Source organism: Myotis lucifugus, unplaced genomic scaffold, assembly GCF_000147115.1.
Source record: "Myotis lucifugus unplaced genomic scaffold, Myoluc2.0 scaffold_498, whole genome shotgun sequence".
Taxonomy (NCBI): domain Eukaryota; kingdom Metazoa; phylum Chordata; class Mammalia; order Chiroptera; family Vespertilionidae; genus Myotis; species Myotis lucifugus.
This window is the reverse complement of record NW_005871546.1, coordinates 231288-249753: the sequence shown is the minus strand read 5'-3', so window position 1 is coordinate 249753 and position 18466 is coordinate 231288. Positions and strand designations below refer to the sequence as shown.

The following is an 18466-nucleotide window of genomic DNA, read 5'->3' as shown; positions in this document are numbered from 1 at the left end:
CCCTGGGGAAGGGGATGAGTTCTAATTTTCAGGCTTATTTTTATTTTTATTTCCTTTTTTTTGTTATGGTTCCTCATTAGAGTTTTTCATTTTTTTCTCGTGAATTGAAAGTATTATAAATGGGCAATGCAAAGTGCACCTGTCGTTAATAGGTACAGACATGCCACAATAGGAAGAACCTTTCCAAGCTCCCTCCGAGATGCTCTGGCTTTTATTTGTTATTTAATCCTCACGCAAGGATATTTTTCCATTGATTTTTGATAGTGTGGAAGGGAGGTAGGAAGAGAGAGAGAGAAAGAGAGTGAAACATTGATGTGTTGATATGAGAGAGACACAACGATTGGTTGCTTCCCAAACGCAACCCTACTGGGGCCGGGGATCAAACCCAGGTATGAGCCCTTGACCTGGAATGGAACCCACAGTCCTTCAGTGTGCAGACCTATGCTCTATCCACTGAACAGCACTGGCCAGGGCCACCCTGGCTTTTTTGTTGTTAATCCTCACCCAGGATATTTTCTCATTAATTTTTCGAGAGACTAGAAGGGAGGGGGAGAGAAAGAGAGAAACATCGATATGAGAGACACGTTGCCTCCCACATGTCCGGATTGAGGCTGCAACCAAGGTATGTGCCCTTGACTAGAATCAAACCCACTCTACCCACTGAGAAAACTGTCTAGGGCCACCCTGGTTTTTAAAAAATATATTTTTATTGATTTCAGAGAGGAAGGGAAAGGGAGAGATAGAGAGATAGAAACATCAATGGTGACTGAGAATCATTGATCGGCTGCCTCCTGCACGCCCCCAACAAGCCTGCAACTAGGGCATGTGCCCTTGACCAGATTTGAACCTGGGACCCTTCAGTCCTCAGGCCGATGCTGTGTCCACTGAGCCAAACCAGGTAGGGCCACCTTGGCTTTTTAATGGCAGTATCACTCTCCCTGGTTTTGTACCTTAAGATTAAAATATCTTTTACACCTGACTTCTTTCCTTTCATGTTGTAGTTATGAGATTTATTCATATTTTTGTGCACAGTTGTAAATCATTTACTTTATTAGTAGAACATTACATTGTATGAATATGCTGCAGCTTTTTAATTTACTGTTGATATGTACTTTGGTTTTATGACTAAAGCTGCTGTAAACATTACATATCTTAGTGGTGCATCTGGAGCACACATGTTCAGCTTTAGAAGTTAGTTAATTACTGATAGTGACAGTCAGGGCTTATAGTAGTTAGCATGCCAGTGCTGTGGGTTCTGGTTGCTCCCCGTCCTCAGCAGCACTTGGCACGGTCTGCTTTTTTCATGTTTGCTTTCTGGAGAGCATGGAGTGTAACGTTGGTGTGGGATAGTTCTTACTAGCATTTCCCAGGTGACTCATGAGGATGAGCACCTTTTGTATCTTTTTTTGCCTTTATTGCCTATTTGGAGATCCTCTTTTGTGAAGTTGCTCTTCATGTCTTATGTCTTTTACCCATTTTGTAAACATTTTCTGTAAAAAGCCAGATAATAAAATTTTTTTTGGCTTGGCCTATAGTCTTGCTGGCTGCTGTTCACCTGTGCTGTTGAAGTGCAAAGTGGTACATAAGTAGGTGGGATTTGGTCTCTCAACATCTGTTGGTCCTGGGGTCTGTCTTTTTCTTTCTGATTTGTAGCAGTTCTTCATATATTTTAGATGAGTCCCTTATCCTGTATGTGGATTGCAGATATCTTTTTTTTTTTTTTAATAAGAGAAAGTTTATTTAGAAAGGCACAGAGGTAGAAGTGAGCCCTAGAAGAAATGGGCTCAGGAAACAAGTTACAGAAAAAGAAGGGCCCCTGGAGCTTAGGAGAGACAGAGATGGACTTGAGAGAGGAAAGAGGGAAGAGAGGCTGTAGTGTGCTGGGGGCCGGGTGGGGAAAGCGGGGGGTGGGGAAGACACTAGCGTGCTCTGTAGAGAGTCTCACAGATACCTTTTTCCTACTTTGTAGGTTGCCTTTTCAGTTTCTTGGTGGTGTCTTTGAGGAACAGATGTTTTTAATTTGCTATATAGTCCAGTTTATCTGTTTTTCTTTTGTAGTTAGCACTTCTGTGTTCTGTTTGCGAAATTTTTGCTTACCTCCACATCACTATAATGTTTACTTCTGCTGCTCTTTAAAAGCCTATTATTTTGCCTTCATATTCAGATCTTGTGAGAAATAGCTCACCTGTCTGAATTTCAAATGATGGACTCGGAAACGGAGGTATGGAGAAAATGAGACCTTTAATACACGCTTAAGAGTGGGCATCCATTGTATAGGCTCACACATGGAACAGGGAACACAGCTTATTTATTTATTTATTATTTTTAAAATATATTTTTATTGATTTCAGAGAGAAAGGGAGAGGGAGAGATAGAAACATCAATGATGAGAGATAGTCATTGATCAGCTACCTCCTGCATGCCCCCTACTGGGGATTGAGCCCGCAACCCCATCATGTGCCCTTGGTTGGAATCGAACCTGGGACCCTTCAGTCCACAGGCCGATTCTCTATCCACTATCCACTGAGCCAAACCGACTAGGGCACAGCTTATTTATTTAGTCCCTCCTCCGGTTCCTCATTGGCTGAGTACTATGAAGTCACCTGTTTCCTCATATGTCACCTAGGTCTTGCTGTCTCCCATTGGGCCATTTAAAAAAATTGGGCTAAGGCCTTTCTAGCTGACTCCCCCTCCCCTGTCTAGCTGAGGCAGACCCCTGGGGGGGTTTCCACCATAATGCTGGCCCACATGCAGTTCTTTGTTCCTACATCCTCTTCCCTCCTCCCCACATTCTGCTTGCCCTGGGGAAATTCGGCAAATTCCATCAGAAGCCGACCATGCTGGAATGGATCACAGAGGTCCATTTCTTATAGATCTGTTATCTCTCTTTTTTGTGTATGATGTGAGGTAGGAATAATTTTCCCCATATTGATATCCAAACGACTCAGCCTTATTTTGAAAAGATTCTTCCTTCCTCCTGTGCAGGTGTCACCTTGGTCCCATGAGGTGCCTACTAGAACATTTGAACTCATTTCTGCTGGAAAGCGCTCATCACACCTTCAGTTCTAGGGCTGTCATGGCCCTGAGCACAATGTGTCTTTTCTGTTTTGCCTTTTCAGATCCCACCTGCACAGCCAGTCTGTCGTCACGGTGATAGGTGATGAGGAGCATTTTGAGGACTATGGTGAGGGCAGTGAGGCAGAACTGTCCCCAGAGACCCTCTGCAATGGGGAGCACGGCTGCAGAGACCCTACTTTTCTCACCCCCAGGTAATGCATCCCTGCACTGGCGTACGTGTCCTCCTCCCGCTCACCCCATATTTAGTTGTGGGGAAGTTTCCCCTTTTGGTTCATAAATTGGTAAGAGAGAACTTGTTTTATTCATTGTAATATAACTAACATACACAGTCAAAATTTTATTTTTATGCCTCAGTGAAAGTTAGCTGAAGTTTTTCTCATCCACTTACATTCCCAGATTGCTCCACATTTATGAGGCTTCAGCTGAACCATGTGGCACAGAACCTGTGTTGGGACACTCGGCTTTGTGGGTTCCTTAGCCACTAGTTGTGATCTCATTATGGTTGGTAGCTGGCTTTGAGGGAAGCTATATGAATATGTGCATGTATGTATAAGAGAGCATGTAAGTTCTGCTCTCTGTTTTACATTAGATCCTCAGCCTTATTCCTCTTGCAGCTAAAAATATGTACCCTTTGGCCAGCCTCTGAGGGAGCCTTGAACATCACAAACAATTCTTTGATTCATTTCCTTATAATTATCTGACATCCCCAAACTGTCTGGAAAGTTCTGGCTTTGCACTGAAATATCTAAAAGGTGAGATCCATGCTTATGGAGCTGGCTACTCCCCAGCTGTCCTTCCTCTCGGGAGGCCCTGGGAAAAAGCCAGCACTTGTATCCAAACAAGGGGTCTAAATGTGCTTTGTCCTGTGGGCCTGGCCGCCTTCACTGGTGGCGGCACATCAGAGAACATGTCTTCTCTTCAGGTGAGATCCCTGCCTGGCTGAACAGACTGCACTTCAGTCACCTCCTTTGCACCCGGTTCTTGAAATTCTCCATCTTTGCTGACAGCAAAGGCCGAGTATCTTGAAACCATCAGTTGCAAGATTCTTCCTTTGCCCAGACTGTAACCCACACCTAGAAGACCTGGGTAGGGGCCAGTGCCAGGAGGGTCTGCCTGACGGGGTCCCCCCTTGCTTTCTCCATGTACTATCCCCTAAGCTGCCCACCAGCGTGGGGATAGGAGCCTTTCAAAGGCATCTCTAGGAGTGTGAGTGAGTGAAGTGGTAGCTTCCTTTCAGTAGCTCTCCTCTTCCCATATGCACACTTGTGTTGGTGTTAAAGTCAAGGCCAAAGGACTTGGCATTGCTAAGTGTGCGTTTCTGTCCTGTTTTGGTAATCTCTTCCTATTTGTTTAGTTTGTCCCTGTCTCTTGTCCAGTGTCTCACTGATTTTTGTCTCAAGTGTGACTTTTGTGCTACAATTGATGTTTCACTTTAAACGTTCTTTTTAAAAAATATGTGTTTTTATTTGTTTCAGAGAAGAAGGGAGAGGAGAGAGAGATAGAAACATCAATGATGAGGGAGAATCATTGATTGGCTACCTCCTGCATACCCCCTACTGGGGATCGAGCCTGTAACCTGGGCATGTGCCCTTCACTGGAATCGAGCCCAGGACCCTTCAGTCCGCAGGCCAACACTCTCTCTATACACTGAACCAAATCAGCCAGGGCCACTTTAACCTTTCTTCAAATCGAACTTCCAAATTGGCTTAAATTTTTTTTAATCCTCACTCAAGGATATATTTATTGATTTGAGAAGAGAGAGAGAGAGAGAGAGAGACATCAATGTAAGAGAGAAACATCAATCAGTTGCCTCCCATACATAACCCAACCAGGGATTGAACCCAAAATCTAGGTATGTGCCCTGACCAGGAATCGAACCTGCAACCCTTTTGGTATATGGGCTGATGCTCCAACCAACTGAGTCACGTGGCCAGGGCTCAAATTGGCTTTTAAAAGCCTGTGGGTCCTCATGCCCCAGAGACATTGCTGCCTTCTGGCCAGTGCATCGCCAGTGCCCTGAACGCCCAGGGAGGCTAATAGAATTCTGACTTTTTAACAAAGGTCTTAAAAAAATAACAGAATTGTTGGTGATTCATAATTCATGTGTAGTCTTTAATATTGGTGGGGTTTTGTTTGTTTAAAAGTATGTTTTTATTGATTTTTTTTGAGAGAGGAAGGGAAAGGGGGAGAGAGAGAGAAACATCGATGAGAAAGAAACATCGATGAGAGAGAAACATTAATCAGCTGTCTCCTGCACAGCCCATACTGGGGTTGAGCCGAAAACCAGAGCATGTTCCCTGATCAGGAATTGAACCAGTGACCTCTTGGTGCATGGGTTGATACTCAATCACTGAGCAACACCAGCTGGGCTTTCTATTGCTTCTTAGAGAGAGTGGAAGGGATGGGGAGAGGGAGAGGGAGAAGGAGAAGAGGAGAAAGAAACATTGGTATGAGAGAAACACATAAACTGGTTACCTCCTGCAGGTGCCCCAACAAGGGGTAGGGGGCGAACCTGCAACCCAGGTACGTGCCCTTGACCGGGAATCGAACCCAAGACCCTTTGGTGCGCGGGCCGACACTCTAACCACAGCCATACCGACCAGGGCTGATATTGGTGATTTTAGGAGCGTATTAAAGCAGTTATAGTATAGTGAGTAAAACTGCACCTGGAGACATGCTTTGCGCTCACATTGATGAGTGCTTAACCAAGGAGGAAGCAGTGTGTCCAGGCACTTACTTCCTGTTAAGGGTACTTGATGGGCCACTTTGTTTCCTCTGAGCATCTGACCAGGAAGGAGCAGGTGTGTGGCTGAGCCCCCTGCAACTTAAGCGGGCGTATGTCATGGGTCATAGGTGACGTTGAGGGAGGTGGGTTTACAGCAGTCTGAAAGTTAAGAGTCAATCTTCCACCGCCAGTTACCTGACAATATGCTTTTGCCTGGCCAACTCTAGCCCTGTGTGGAGTCACGGGTAACCTGAACAGTCCTGGCTGTTTCCTGAACTGACACTTCTTGTCTCTCTAGCGCCGACCCGCTTGCCACAAAGCTGCACAGCATCCTCACTGATGAGGCCTTTGAGTTTTACTGTAGCCAGTGCCATAAACAAATCAACCGCCTAGAAGATCTTTCCGCTCGCCTGAATGATCTTGAAAAGAATAGGTAACTGATGTAGTGCCTGGCCCTGCTCTATGTTCCAGGGTGAGGGGACTCTTGTCCACAGCTGCCCTGGCTGGTCTGGCCCCAGGTGCCACTCACTTGGGCTAGCCCACTCCGGGGGTGGGGGGACTTCCTCGTGAAGGTGAGCATGCAGATGCCGGACTCTTCCCTAGCCCCGCCTCTCCCTCCCTGCATGCGTTGAGCCTGTTTGGTGCCCTTCACCCTACTTGCTCCTGTGTGCATGCTGCAGTCTAATCAGCTGCTTCTTTCCCTTCGGGAGGAAACGAGGGAGGACACGATCTTAGATGCTATGTATCCTGCGTAAGGAAGTCCAACTCATGAAAGTCTGTTCTTAGAAAGAGCTACTTTCTTCATTTTACTAAAAGATTTCTTTAATTGGGAGTCACATGAAACAACATGGGAAAGTTAAAGTAAGATTTGGTCTTTCAAAACAGATTTGCAGTCAGCTTTCAGGATGTTGTTTTAAATCAGGTACGCATTCTCTAGGTGAGCCCCTATACTGAACTTGCTTTCGTAAGGCTGCCTCAGACGCCGTTTCAAGAAGAATCCAGCTTGGCTACCCTTTTTTTAAAACAGGACCCCAGCATGTTTTGCTGCTCTCTGCCCTCATCTGTCTGTTCTCTCTCCTCCATCTCCTGGGTCCAGTTTATGTCAAACCATTTGCTTCCCTTTTCATCCCCAATACCCAATTCCAGCTCAAGTCAGAGTTTCAGAGTTTCAGCAGTTCCTTTTGCTGGCTTCTCACAACTTCACAAGCTCCAGTTAGAGAAAACATTTTTGGGTAGTTTGCATATATTGACATGCTCATTAAGCATATTGTTGATTTAGCTGGTCATACGGGCAAACCCCTGGGTGGGCCACTTGGTATGTGCTGATCAGGACTGTGGGCTCCCAGGCAATAATCCAGGGAGGCTTCTTGGAAGAAGGGGTGGAAGGTTACATAAAAATTGGCAGAAATTTGAACTATCCTGATGGCTTCAGTGTGTTTAGAGTAGTCTTCTAAAAACCTCTTACATATCTTGAGGAGCCTTCCCCTTTGGGGCCTCAGCCAAGGCCAACTCGGTCTTTCTGGTGGGTCCTCATGACCTTGGTCCTGTTGTACCTGCTGTTCTGCCTCTGGTTCCAATTCCAGTGCGTTTTACGTGTTTGACACTTTTTCTTATGTTCTGTGCAACATGCCAACACAGGCCGGAGTCCAGCACATGCCCATTAGGTGGGCCCCCACATTTGTGGCCCATTGGCAGCTTCAGAAGGGAGCCTGGTGGATTCCCAGCAGCACTGATGAGAAACTGGAAGTGTTCTTTGAGGGGTGCCTTCCAGGGAGACTTAAAAAATGTGGTGTCTTGTGATCCCAAAGATCCAGTGGCCTCTGTTTTAGGGAAAGACAGTTTAACCTCTTTTACGTGGGTGCTCTGGTGTGGGGTCATTTATCCTTTCCATGTGAAGACTTGCCTTCCTGTTAAGTAGGTTCCAGTACAGGTATGTCATCTCTTATTCTCTGAAGATTTTTGACATAGAAATGATCTTTTCCCATATGGAGAATCTGTCCCAGGACTGACATGGTCACCTCTGCTAGGCTTTGTGGGGGCAGATAATAGACTGGGACGTGGCTAGTATGGCCAGCAAGTCTAGTGGGATCTCACCTCCACTTTCAGCCACCCATTCCCTAAGAAAGACTCTACCAGGTTGGTTAATATATCATTAAAGTTATTACTATGATCAGGACACAGCTGTCAGTCATTTCCCCGTAAACACTCAGTTAAAGATATCTGAATCTTGCCTGTTGGTGTCCATGGAATTGCCTCAAAATAAATGTATTTGGTCATGGTTTGTGGAAGATAAAAGGTGATTTAATCCAAACTGTATCTGGATGCTTTGACGTCAGATATAATTTCTACTCTGTGAGCTTCAGAAGATGCTGATAGCTATCATGTTTTCCAGGTACCTGGGACCCTCTGTAAAAACAATTAATTTTACAAAAATGTTGTAGATGTCTGCTTTACCCAGAGGCATATTTTCACATTATAAACCCAGTCACTGGACTGCCAGTCTACTCCCTGAGAGGTTGGTGAAGTTATGGCTAACTATAACAAGGGGTCAGCTAGTAAGAGTAGAGAGAACTTGGAGGAATGTAGGAATAGCATCTATACAAAACAGCCAGCCCACCCAGCTCACCCAGGGCTGAGATCCGACCCTGCTGTAGAAGGTGTAACCATGGCAAACTGGGTGGCAAGTATGTCACTGTGGTGCCTCATGGATGAGGGGCTATGGGAGGCGGTGGGGCTGTGACTTGAGATCTACCATCTAGAACTTGCTGGAAATCTGCTCTCTGGCTGCCAGGAAAGCTATTCATTGGAGGAGTCTCACCAAAAGTATTTTGCTACAAAACTGCCATAGGATGTGTCGGGAAGCTGCTGGGCACTGGCAGCTGCTGGGTGCTGGCACCAGGGAAGTTGCCCAGGGGGGATTTTGGAGTGTGAAGTATTAGTGCCTAAGTTAAAACCGATGACAACACTTTATGTTACAAACAGGCCCATGTCATGTTTCATGTGGGGGCCCACTGTTTGGAGGGTAATTGGCTTCAAAAGCATTTGGGATGTGGCATTGGCCAATGACTTGGACCCAGTGCAACCAGCTGGAGGGTGTAGACACGGGGCCAACCTCTGACTGAGGTCTGATTGTGGCTCTATTGGAAGTTTCTTTGGGGCGTGAAATAATAACACTTTGCTGAGTCCTTGACAAGCCCCTGCAATTGCGCCCATGTTCCTGAATGTTTTGCTGAGTGGGCCTTTCTGTGCATGGAGCTGGCCTGGCAAGCACGGTGCTGCATGCCTATGGACGCACCCCCATCCCCATATCTCTTCAGCCCGAATTTCCTGTTTCCTCCCGTTCCTCCCTGTCTGTTCTCTGACACGATTTTCCTGTTTATTTTGATTTTGCACAGTCCAACGAAGCGGCTCTCCAGCAAGAAGGTGGCAAGGTAGGAAACCATTGGTTACTTATTGAGATGTTCTTCTGAAATGTATCACTAATTATAGCTCTTTTCAAAAACATGTTTAGAAAATACTGTTTTCCAACGTATTATTTTTTAAACTTTTGAAAGTTGCTTCTCATGGTTTGAGATTAAAAATAATTCAAGGGGATGGATTGTCAGAAGAATTTTCAAAGCTGTAGTTTTGGACCTGAATTTGTAACCAGGAAGTTTATGTTGAAAGTGTTTGACATCCCTTCTGTTTTATTGCGTATTCACCAACAAGGTCCAGAAGGGGGCCCATATCTCCATGTCTGCTGAAGAGAGAGTCTGTGAGGGGCCTGATTTCACAGACCCAGAACATGATGGCGTCCAGGTCTGGATCTGCCTTTTGCACCTCCACTGGTTCCCCAGGGTTACAAGAGGAAGGAGAAGTGCCTAACTCTGGGTTTCTAAAGAACATTCTTCTGTGATCATTTCTTCATTCTTCAGTTTTGGATACTGTTTATTGGCTTCCTACAGTGAAAGATGACAGCACATACATTTATCCTCTCCCCTACTATGCTAGTTCTAAAAGCAATTTTCACAGAGTTTATAAGGTGCCAGCATTCTCTATAGGAACCGTGTACTATATTTCCTTTTTAAGACAAGTCATTGTTTCTCCTGGAGTCAGTGATTGTCTTCATGTTTTTATTTGCTTCATCTTTTTTTTTTTTTTTTTTTTTTTTTTTTTTTTTTAATATATTTTATTGATTTTTTACAGAGAGGAAGGGAGAGAGATAGAGAGTTAGAAACATCGATGAGAGAGAAACATCGATCAGCTGCCTCCCGCACATCTCCCACTGGGGATGTGCCCACAACCCAGGTACATGCCCTTGACCGGAATCGAACCCGGGACCCCTCAGTCCACAGGCCGACGCTCTATCCACCGAGCCAAACCGGTTTCGGCTGCTTCATCTTTTTAAAGTAATATTTATTCTGTGTTTTCTCAACTCTTTTTTTAAATTTAATTTCATTTTTAATTATTTGTTTTCTCTTTATTGATTAAGGTATTACATATGTGTCCTTATCCCCCCATTGTCCCCCCACTCCCCCACTCATGTTCTCACTCCCCTAGTGTCTGTGTCCATTGGTTAGGTTTTATTTTTATTTTTTTTAAATATATTTTATTGATTTTTTACAGAGAGGAAGAGAGAGGGATAGAGAGTTAGAAATATCGGTCAGCTGCCTCTTGCACACCCCCTACTGGGGATGTGCCCGCAACCAAGGTACATGCCCTTGACTGGAATCGAACCTGGGACCCTTCAGTCCTCAGGCCAACGCTCTATCCACTGAGCCAAACCGGTTAGGGCTAGGTTTTATTTTTATTGTTGACACTAAGATAGATGTTCCCATTCCCCACTGCACCTCTCAGCCCACCTCTACCCAGCCCTTGTGTCATCTTCTGTGCTGCTCTGCCCAGCCCTCTCACAGGGCCACGTGGCAGCCCTGGGCCTATTGGCCATTCCCCCCCAGAGCCTCTGCCCTTTGCACAGGTGTGTGCAGGCTGCATTGCTGTGGTCCTATTTCCCCCACACACGTGGTGGGATCCAGATATTTGTTTCAGGTGTTGGGTCATTTCACTCCCTGATAATCTGTCTTCCTTTTTTCTAATCTCCATTTTTTGTCCAGCATATATTCTTGTAGCTTGTTGGAAAAAGAGGTAACCAGGAGATAAGTCCCCCCCAACCCCCACCAGGAGATAAATGTTGAGACCTTGCTAGATGTCTTACTCTTATAGTTTGGCTTAGTCTAGAAATCTGGATTGTAAATGATTTCCCTTTAGAGTGTTTTAAGGCGTTGCTCATTACCTTCTGGTACTAGGACTGCTGCTGCTGAGAGATCTAATGCTTTCTCATTTTCCCTCTCTGGGAGCTTTTAAGATGTTTTCTTTATCCTGGTAGGGATCCGTCCTGTGAGTTCTTATTCCCCTTAATTATGCTGGGCTGAATGAAAGTTGTGTCGTTTGATTGTGGAAGCTTCTGTCCCTTAGTTTTGGGGAGCTTTGTCAGCCTGTTTCTTTGACAGTGTTCTCTGTTCCACTTTCTGCTTTTTCTAGGACTCCTGCTTGTGGCTCCACATGCCTTCATCCTGCTCCCCCTATGCCTCTCTCTACTCTGGCGTTGTCTCCTGTGACCCCCATGCCACCAGCTCTTCCTCCCCATCTCTTCCCTGGGTTCTCATCTGGGCTCTGCCATTCTTGTTTGAGGCCTCTCTCCAACAGCTGGGGGTACCCTCTCTGTGCGTATTGAAGTGGTTGCTCACAGCTGGCCAGCATGTGGTGTGGGCAGACCCCTGTGTCAGTAGGTCTTTTCTCCAGCCATGCTGGCCAATTTCCCCAGAGTGAGTTCTGCCTGGCTGCCAGCTGCCAGCGTTTGGGGAGCTGTGCTGGGCCCACCGTTTAGTTTGCAGACTGGGGTGCATTCTGTTTGTAAGCCATGTGTCCTGAGTCCAGGGCTGCTCCTGGTCTAGGACAGTCCTTTTCAAGGGTGCAGTGGGTGCTGCCCCTCCCATCCTCAGTGCTCATCTCTACTCTCCTGTTCTCAGGTGCCAGTCCTTCCTGGGCTTTCCAGAGGAAGCGCTGGCTCCAGTGTCTCACTGGCTCACTGCGGCCCTCCTCTGCCCTCCAGTGCCCAGGACATTTGTCGCTCTTTTTTCCACTGATTGTTTGAGAGAGTGGAAGGAAGGGAGGGAGGGAAGGAGGGGGAGAGAGAGAGAGAGAGAGAGAGAGAGAGAGAGAGAGAGGGAGAGAGAGAGAGAAACATCAGTGGGAGAGAGAGACATTGACTGGTTGCGTCCCACACACACCCTCACCAAACCTGCAACCCTCAAGGGTATGTGCCCTTGACTGGGAATCCAACCTGCGACCCTCTGGTGTGGGCCGGCGCTCTAACCTCTGGACATCTCTTTCCTGGTGCCATTTTCTCTTCTGTTCTCCTTGTTCTTGGGCATGTAAACATTTTGTGTGTGGTTTTTTCTCCTCTATCATCTTGAGGGCTTAGGATCCAGAGCAAGCATAGCTGCATATCATCAATTCACCTTCTCCATTTGTTTTCTCACATCACCCCTTTCAGAAAAGCATCCAAGCTCTTAAGGGTATAATATTAATTCCAAACCACACTTTATTACAGTTTTAACATCACTTTTATATTTTACCCCAGATAGGCTACAGCTGGTGAAACTAAGGAAGGTGAAAATCTGAGTCATCTCCTCTCAGCCTCCCACATCTGGGACACTGAGGGCCCCTGGGGTTGTTGAGGGCCCAAGCTGCCTCGACGGTTGGGCTTTGTGTCTGCTCCCTCCATGAAACACCCTCTGAGAACTTAATTTTTCCTTCACAGATACCCTGTGGTATAGAAAAGCCCAATCTGCAGGAATGTGCAGTTAGAGTTTACAGAGGCATATTTTGTGGTCGGTACAAACATACCTTGCAGATGCAATTTTAATCTGCTGCTGTTTTGCCCTCAGTACCACCACCAGAATTTTAAGAAAACTCAAAATAACTGTTGTAATTTCACTCTTCACAGTATTTTAGCCCTTTGCACGTGGCAGGGTGGCTGGAGTATGGGTTTTGGAGCCACCAGCTCTGGCCTCTGTGACCTGACTTGTATCCAACATGGATGGAAAGGGCTCTGGGGTCGGTGTGCCAGCGAGAACCGCACTGGCACACAGCCAGCCTCAGGACCAGAGGGAGCGCCAGTGGGACTGCCCAGAGCAGAAAGCAGGTCTTGACACGAGTGTCCTGGCACCTGCCGGACTTCACCTGCCTCCCTTTGGGATGATCAGGCATTTCCCATAGTCCTCTCTCCGGGTAGGCCTCCATAGGGGTGGCTTTAAATAAACAAGACCCTCACCCACAGTGCCAAGAAACCTTGGCCTTTCCCTGAGGCAGCCACATGCTGGGGCCACACGCTGGGTGCTTGGGGACTGGGTACAACCGCCCATTCCCAGGTTCAGCTGTTCAGAAGTGCCGTGAGCCCCTAGTAGAAGCTCAGGATTGTGGGTCAGGCCCTAGGCTATAGCCCCTCCTCAGCATGGTCTCTGGGTCTGGGGTGGGCAGCTTTCTATCCCAGGATTGGCATCAGGAGCTTGTGTTTGAGGTCAAAGTCATTGGTGTTTGAGAACATCAATTGGACAAGAACATGGTGGCCCTGCCCTTAGGGTTCAGTGCCCTTCAGGGAATCAGATGAAATCCAAGGGGTGCTCCTATGTCTCACCAAGGACACATTTAAGGGACTCGTGGTCCCCAGGGATGAAGATGCCCTTCTTTTTTGTTCCCCTTAGAACATTTCTGGAGTCAAAAAAATTTTAAGAAATGTACAAGCTAAGTCAGCACTAAAAAGGAAATAGAAGGTGATACCTTTTATAAAGATAATGTAGAAAATTTCAATGTGATTTTAATAGTATTTTATTGAATCCTTACCCTGTGCTATGTCCTTATCGGAGCTGTTTATATATATAAAACCTAATTTAAATAATAGCCTGCAGATCCCCATTTTATAGGAGAATAGGTTTCAGAGAGGGTGAGTAGCTTTTTCAAAGTCATACAGCTCTGAGTATCAGACTGTCAACTTGGAACCTGGGTCAGTATATGCAGACTCTGTCCAAATGCTCTGAGAGTTTTACATGCATCAGGTAAATAACAGCTGATATAGTATCACTACAATTAATAAGATTATCTCCAGGGTGAGTGAACATGTATTTGCTGAGTACCCGCTAAGGTGCCAATGGCTGAGGACTGAAGCAAGGAGCTTCAAGTGTGTGGAGCCCCAGGGGTTTCCACAGGACAGCCGGGGCTTGTGCTCACCTATGTCCTAGGTTGCACGCCACCCAGCATGGCCCACATGGCTGGAGACCTGTGCCCACTGGTGCCAACTGCTTGGAGCTGCTCTGGCTGGGCATCGTGCCTGTATGCCTTTCCCAGAAAGACAGCCCTCCCCCCCAGTCTCTCACTATTGCTGCTATTGGGAGTACATTTGAAAAATCAGATATCAAGATGCATGTAGGTGACGTTGTGTGCAGAAGTCATGATCCCGAATTAGTATTTCATGGGCCACAGTGGAAGATGAGATTATATCGTATCTCAGGGAGGAACCGCGTCTTATTTTATTACCCAAGTACAAAGTACCCTTGCCCCATCAGCTGGTGGGAGAAGGCTGGGCTTATCAGGCTCCAAAGAGCAGCAGGAGGACTCTTTGGACACAGAGTACAGCTGGCTTACTCTAGCCCCTCGGTAATAGCGTCCTGCCCAGAACTCCCTTCGGCGGACACTTGGGTCCCAGGCTGCTGGGATTTGCTTTTCAGACTGACCTAGAAATGCTCATGTTTGAAGAACTTGGATTGGTCTCTCCCGTCTTCTTTTCTGTCTTTGTTCTGGTGAAAGACCTTCTCTGGACTGGGCTGTTGTTTCTTCTCCACAGACACCTGCTTCAGTCAGGGGCTCTGACCATGGAAGCCCTGCAGGACCCTCCCCCAGACCCTTTGGAGGGCATGGAAGAAGATATTGCGGACAAGGTAGGCCCTGGATCGGGAGACCAGAGGACCACCTGTGGACAACACGGTCCCAGTCTCAGGACTTGTGCTCGGGGTGTGGGCCCACATTGGGGTGTATTTGTTGAGGTGCATTTGGGGACCAGGCCTCATCCTGGCAAGCAGATAGAGCACATCGGGAGTAGTGACAGCACCACAAGGGCTAATTAATTAGATCCTCTGCCAGCCCTGCCGGTCTCTAGCATTTCACATACAAGGTAGAGGGGACTGCGACCATGGGAACAGAACAGTGAGCGCCAGTGGCTATCAGCCCATATTTGTATGTGTCAGCTCAGGGTGCACTGACTCAGAGACCCAGCTCACCAGGGCCCATGGAGGCAGGATTTGGGGGCACTGGAGGTTTTGGGGAGGAGGGCACTCACCCCATCAAACAATGTGTAGAATGGGCTGTTCCCTGAAAGAAACCTGGTAAATGGGTTATGTGGGGACAGGCCATCTATGGTAACAGCCCCAGACTTCACAAGGACCAGCTTCAGAAAGAGGGGAAGAGGAAAGTGGCAGCACACACCTCTCACCTCTTTCTGTCCCCCCTCACCTCCTTCTATACCCTTCACCCCATTCTGTACCCTCACCCCATCCTGTCGCCCCTCTTCACCTCCTCCTGTACTCCCTCATCTCTTCCTGTACCCTTTCCTGTCTCCCCTCACCTCCTCTCTATAGCACCTACAATATCTACTTTGCAGGTCTCCCTCTGTTTATCACCTATGTAGGTATCTGTCTCCTATCTTGTTAGTGAGCTCCCTGAGAAGGGAGGTACCAAATCCTGGGGCCTTTCTCTTCCTTGAGTCCCCTGCCATGTGCTGTCTCCATGGGCTGGGTCTGGCAGAGAGCAGGCGCCCCACAAGCCATTACAGATTCATCAACAAAGGCACTGTTGTGGCAACTTCAGGCCACCTGCTGACATCTGCACCTGTAGTTTTGAGGCCATGGCCTGTTCCCCGTCCATATTGACGGCTGTGGGGGACATACTACCTCTTTTATGGGGATAGTCTCCATGAACAAGATAGGCCCACTGGAACCAAATGAACACTGTCTTGCTACCAAGGTTGTCTTCTTGGAGAAGCGGGTGTCAGAGCTGGAGAAGGACACCGCTGCCAATGGGGAGCAACACAGCCGACTGAGGCAGGAAAATCTCCAGCTGGTGCACAGGTGAGCATGGCTGCTGCGCAGAGGTTGGCTCCCACCTGCAGCTGCTCTCCATCCTGCTGCTGGGAGCCAGCCCAGGGGATGGTGCGGGGTTGCCTTTTGAGCGTGGCTTCAACTTAGTACTGTCTTCAACCCATTTAGGGCCTCAGAGGAAAGAGTGTGGAGAGGGCACCGCCTCACCCCTCCCTCAGGAGCAGTGAGGCCAGCACCCACACTGCCTGCACAGAGTGCCTGGTGGAGGGAGCCTGATCTCAGGGGTGGCAGAGGCCACAAGGCGAGAGGAGGCATACTGGGGTTCCAATGTGAGGCCTCTGGCTGGTGTCCCCTCTCTGAGAGCCCATCCTGGGGAATAGTATTAACCACAGGCCTTCGTTCCTGGGCTTGGGCTCCTTGGCTGTGAGAGTTGCTGTGATTTGCTCACTTCTCTCACATGATCTGGTTTCATCTTTACGATCCCTGCGAGGCAGATACCACTGTCCCCATTTCACAGATGAGGAAACCAAGGCTCAGGGAGATTACATGATTGCCAGGGCCTCAGACAGCAAGGGGGGGCTTTGGGAGTGAGAGCCAGTGCCTTCAGAGCCCTTTGCATTGGAAGCATGACCTGTCCTTGGGACATGCAGGTCCTCACAGATACTTAGCCACAGAAACAAGAAACGAGTAGGAACCGCTGGGTGCATGGTGGGATGCACAGTCTGATTCTGATAGTGAGAGCACAAGGAGGAAATAGCAGACGTGTGAACTGAGGAGGAGCCACTGTGAGCATGGAGGGGGCGGAGGTTACTTCCCCACTCCTGCTGTGCAGACTTTTTATAGAATCCTGTGTGAGTTTCAGTGTCTTGAAACTCGTCATTCTGTGTAACCTCATGCTGTTTGCAGCAACGTGCTTCTCGTGCAGAGCATGAGGAGCTTGGACCAGACGCATCAGCTGCCAGGTGTGCTGCCTCAGTGCATCTGGTGTGGTAGCCAGGCAGGGGGGAGTCCTGAGGGACCTGAGAGGCGGGGAGCATGGTGTGTGGGGGGTCTACACAAGCGGGCTGCCTCACACTCTGTGACTGCAGGCAAGAAGAGCCCTGTCTTCGAAGCCTTGTTTTCGCACCCATGACGTGAACAAGTGGACTCCGAGTGCTTTTAACAGCATGGAACATAGGCCCACACACACTCCCATGGCATGCGCATCATAGGCATCAGGGTTATGCTTGGTTCCTGTCGTAATGTTTTCATCCTGGATGCTACTGATACATCACTTTATTTTCTTTTGATCCTCACCCAAGGATATTGTTCCATTGCTTTTTAGAGAGAGTGGAAGGGAGGGAGAGAGGGGGAAAGAGAGAGAATAACATCAATGTGAGAGAGACACATTGATTGGTTGCCTCCTGCATGCCCGGGGCTCGAACCTGTAACCCAGGTATGTGCCGTGCCCTTGACTGGGAATTGAACCCATGATCCTCTGGTGCACAAACCAATACTCTTACCACTTAGCCACACCAACCAGGGCTACATCACTTTAATGAAGTTAAAACGAGTTCTCTTGTGCGGTCGAGACCCTCTCTCGGGGTTTGCACAGGAGGGCCTGCCCCAGTTCCTGCGGATGTTTCTTCTCGTGTTGGCCCCAGTTCTCCTAAACCGCGTGCTTCTGCTGCAGTTTCTTGGTGTTCCCATGTGTAACATTGTCAGCCCACACCAGCCCTGCGGCACAGCTCTCCTGCCACCATCCCAGGAATTCCACATGCTTCCTCTGCATTTGGTTCTTTATTTCCTGGATTCCCCATTTTTCTTCATATTATGAGGATATCACCCATTGCTGCCTGGGGAAGGGTGCGTAGGAACAGGTTCTTTGAGACCTGGCATGTCTGAGACTGTTTCACCCTCCACTGACAGTGGGGCTGCGGCTGGGGTTCTACTTGGAAGTAGGTTCCCTGAGAACTTGATGGCCCTGCTACCTCCAACCCAAACTGTGGGTGGGATGCCTGGCACCGCTGTGTAGCCCTGTTCTCATCCTCAACACATGAGGGCTTCCTATTGTTACCTGTGCTGGGCACGTGGTTTTCAAATCTTAAATCTGGAAAGTGTGCCCTCAGCTTCAGGAAGATTTCTAGAATTTCTCCAGTGTCTTACATTTTCTTATCTATCTGAACTTCTATTCCTCAAATATTAGACCTTCTAGACCTTTCCTCCCATATCCTTGACTTTCCTATTCTTTTTTCCCCTCTATGTAATACCCTTGGTTTTCTTCTTCAACTCTTCTATTAATTTAAAATGTTTCTCATATTTTTAAAAATATATTTGTATTGATTTTAGAGAGGAAGGGAGAGAGGAGAGAGATAGAAACATCAATGATGAGAGAGAATCATTGATAGGCTGCCTCCTGCACATCCCCTACTGGGGATGGGGCCCATAACCCAGGCATGTGCCCTTGACCAGACTCAAACCCGGAACCCTTCAGTCCGCAGGCTGACACTTCTATCCACTGAAGCCAAACCAGCTAGGGCAATGTTCCTCATAT

General features: G+C 47.7%; 1 protein-coding gene across 3 annotated transcripts in view; it reads left to right on the top strand.

The window, feature by feature from the left end:
- Positions 1–18466, top strand: part of RAB11FIP3 (RAB11 family interacting protein 3) — a 97945-nt gene that overhangs the window by 72120 nt on the left and 7359 nt on the right. For 2 of the 3 annotated variants that reach the window (XM_023744921.1, XM_023744920.1), the window contains 5 exons: positions 3120–3269; positions 6102–6236; positions 9199–9234; positions 14685–14778; positions 15860–15963. In XM_023744921.1, the coding sequence (XP_023600689.1) occupies positions 3120–3269; positions 6102–6236; positions 9199–9234; positions 14685–14778; positions 15860–15963 (519 nt within the window). The remainder of the gene's footprint in view (positions 1–3119; positions 3270–6101; positions 6237–9198; positions 9235–14684; positions 14779–15859; positions 15964–18466) is intronic. The other variant, XM_023744919.1, reaches the window with a different exon arrangement.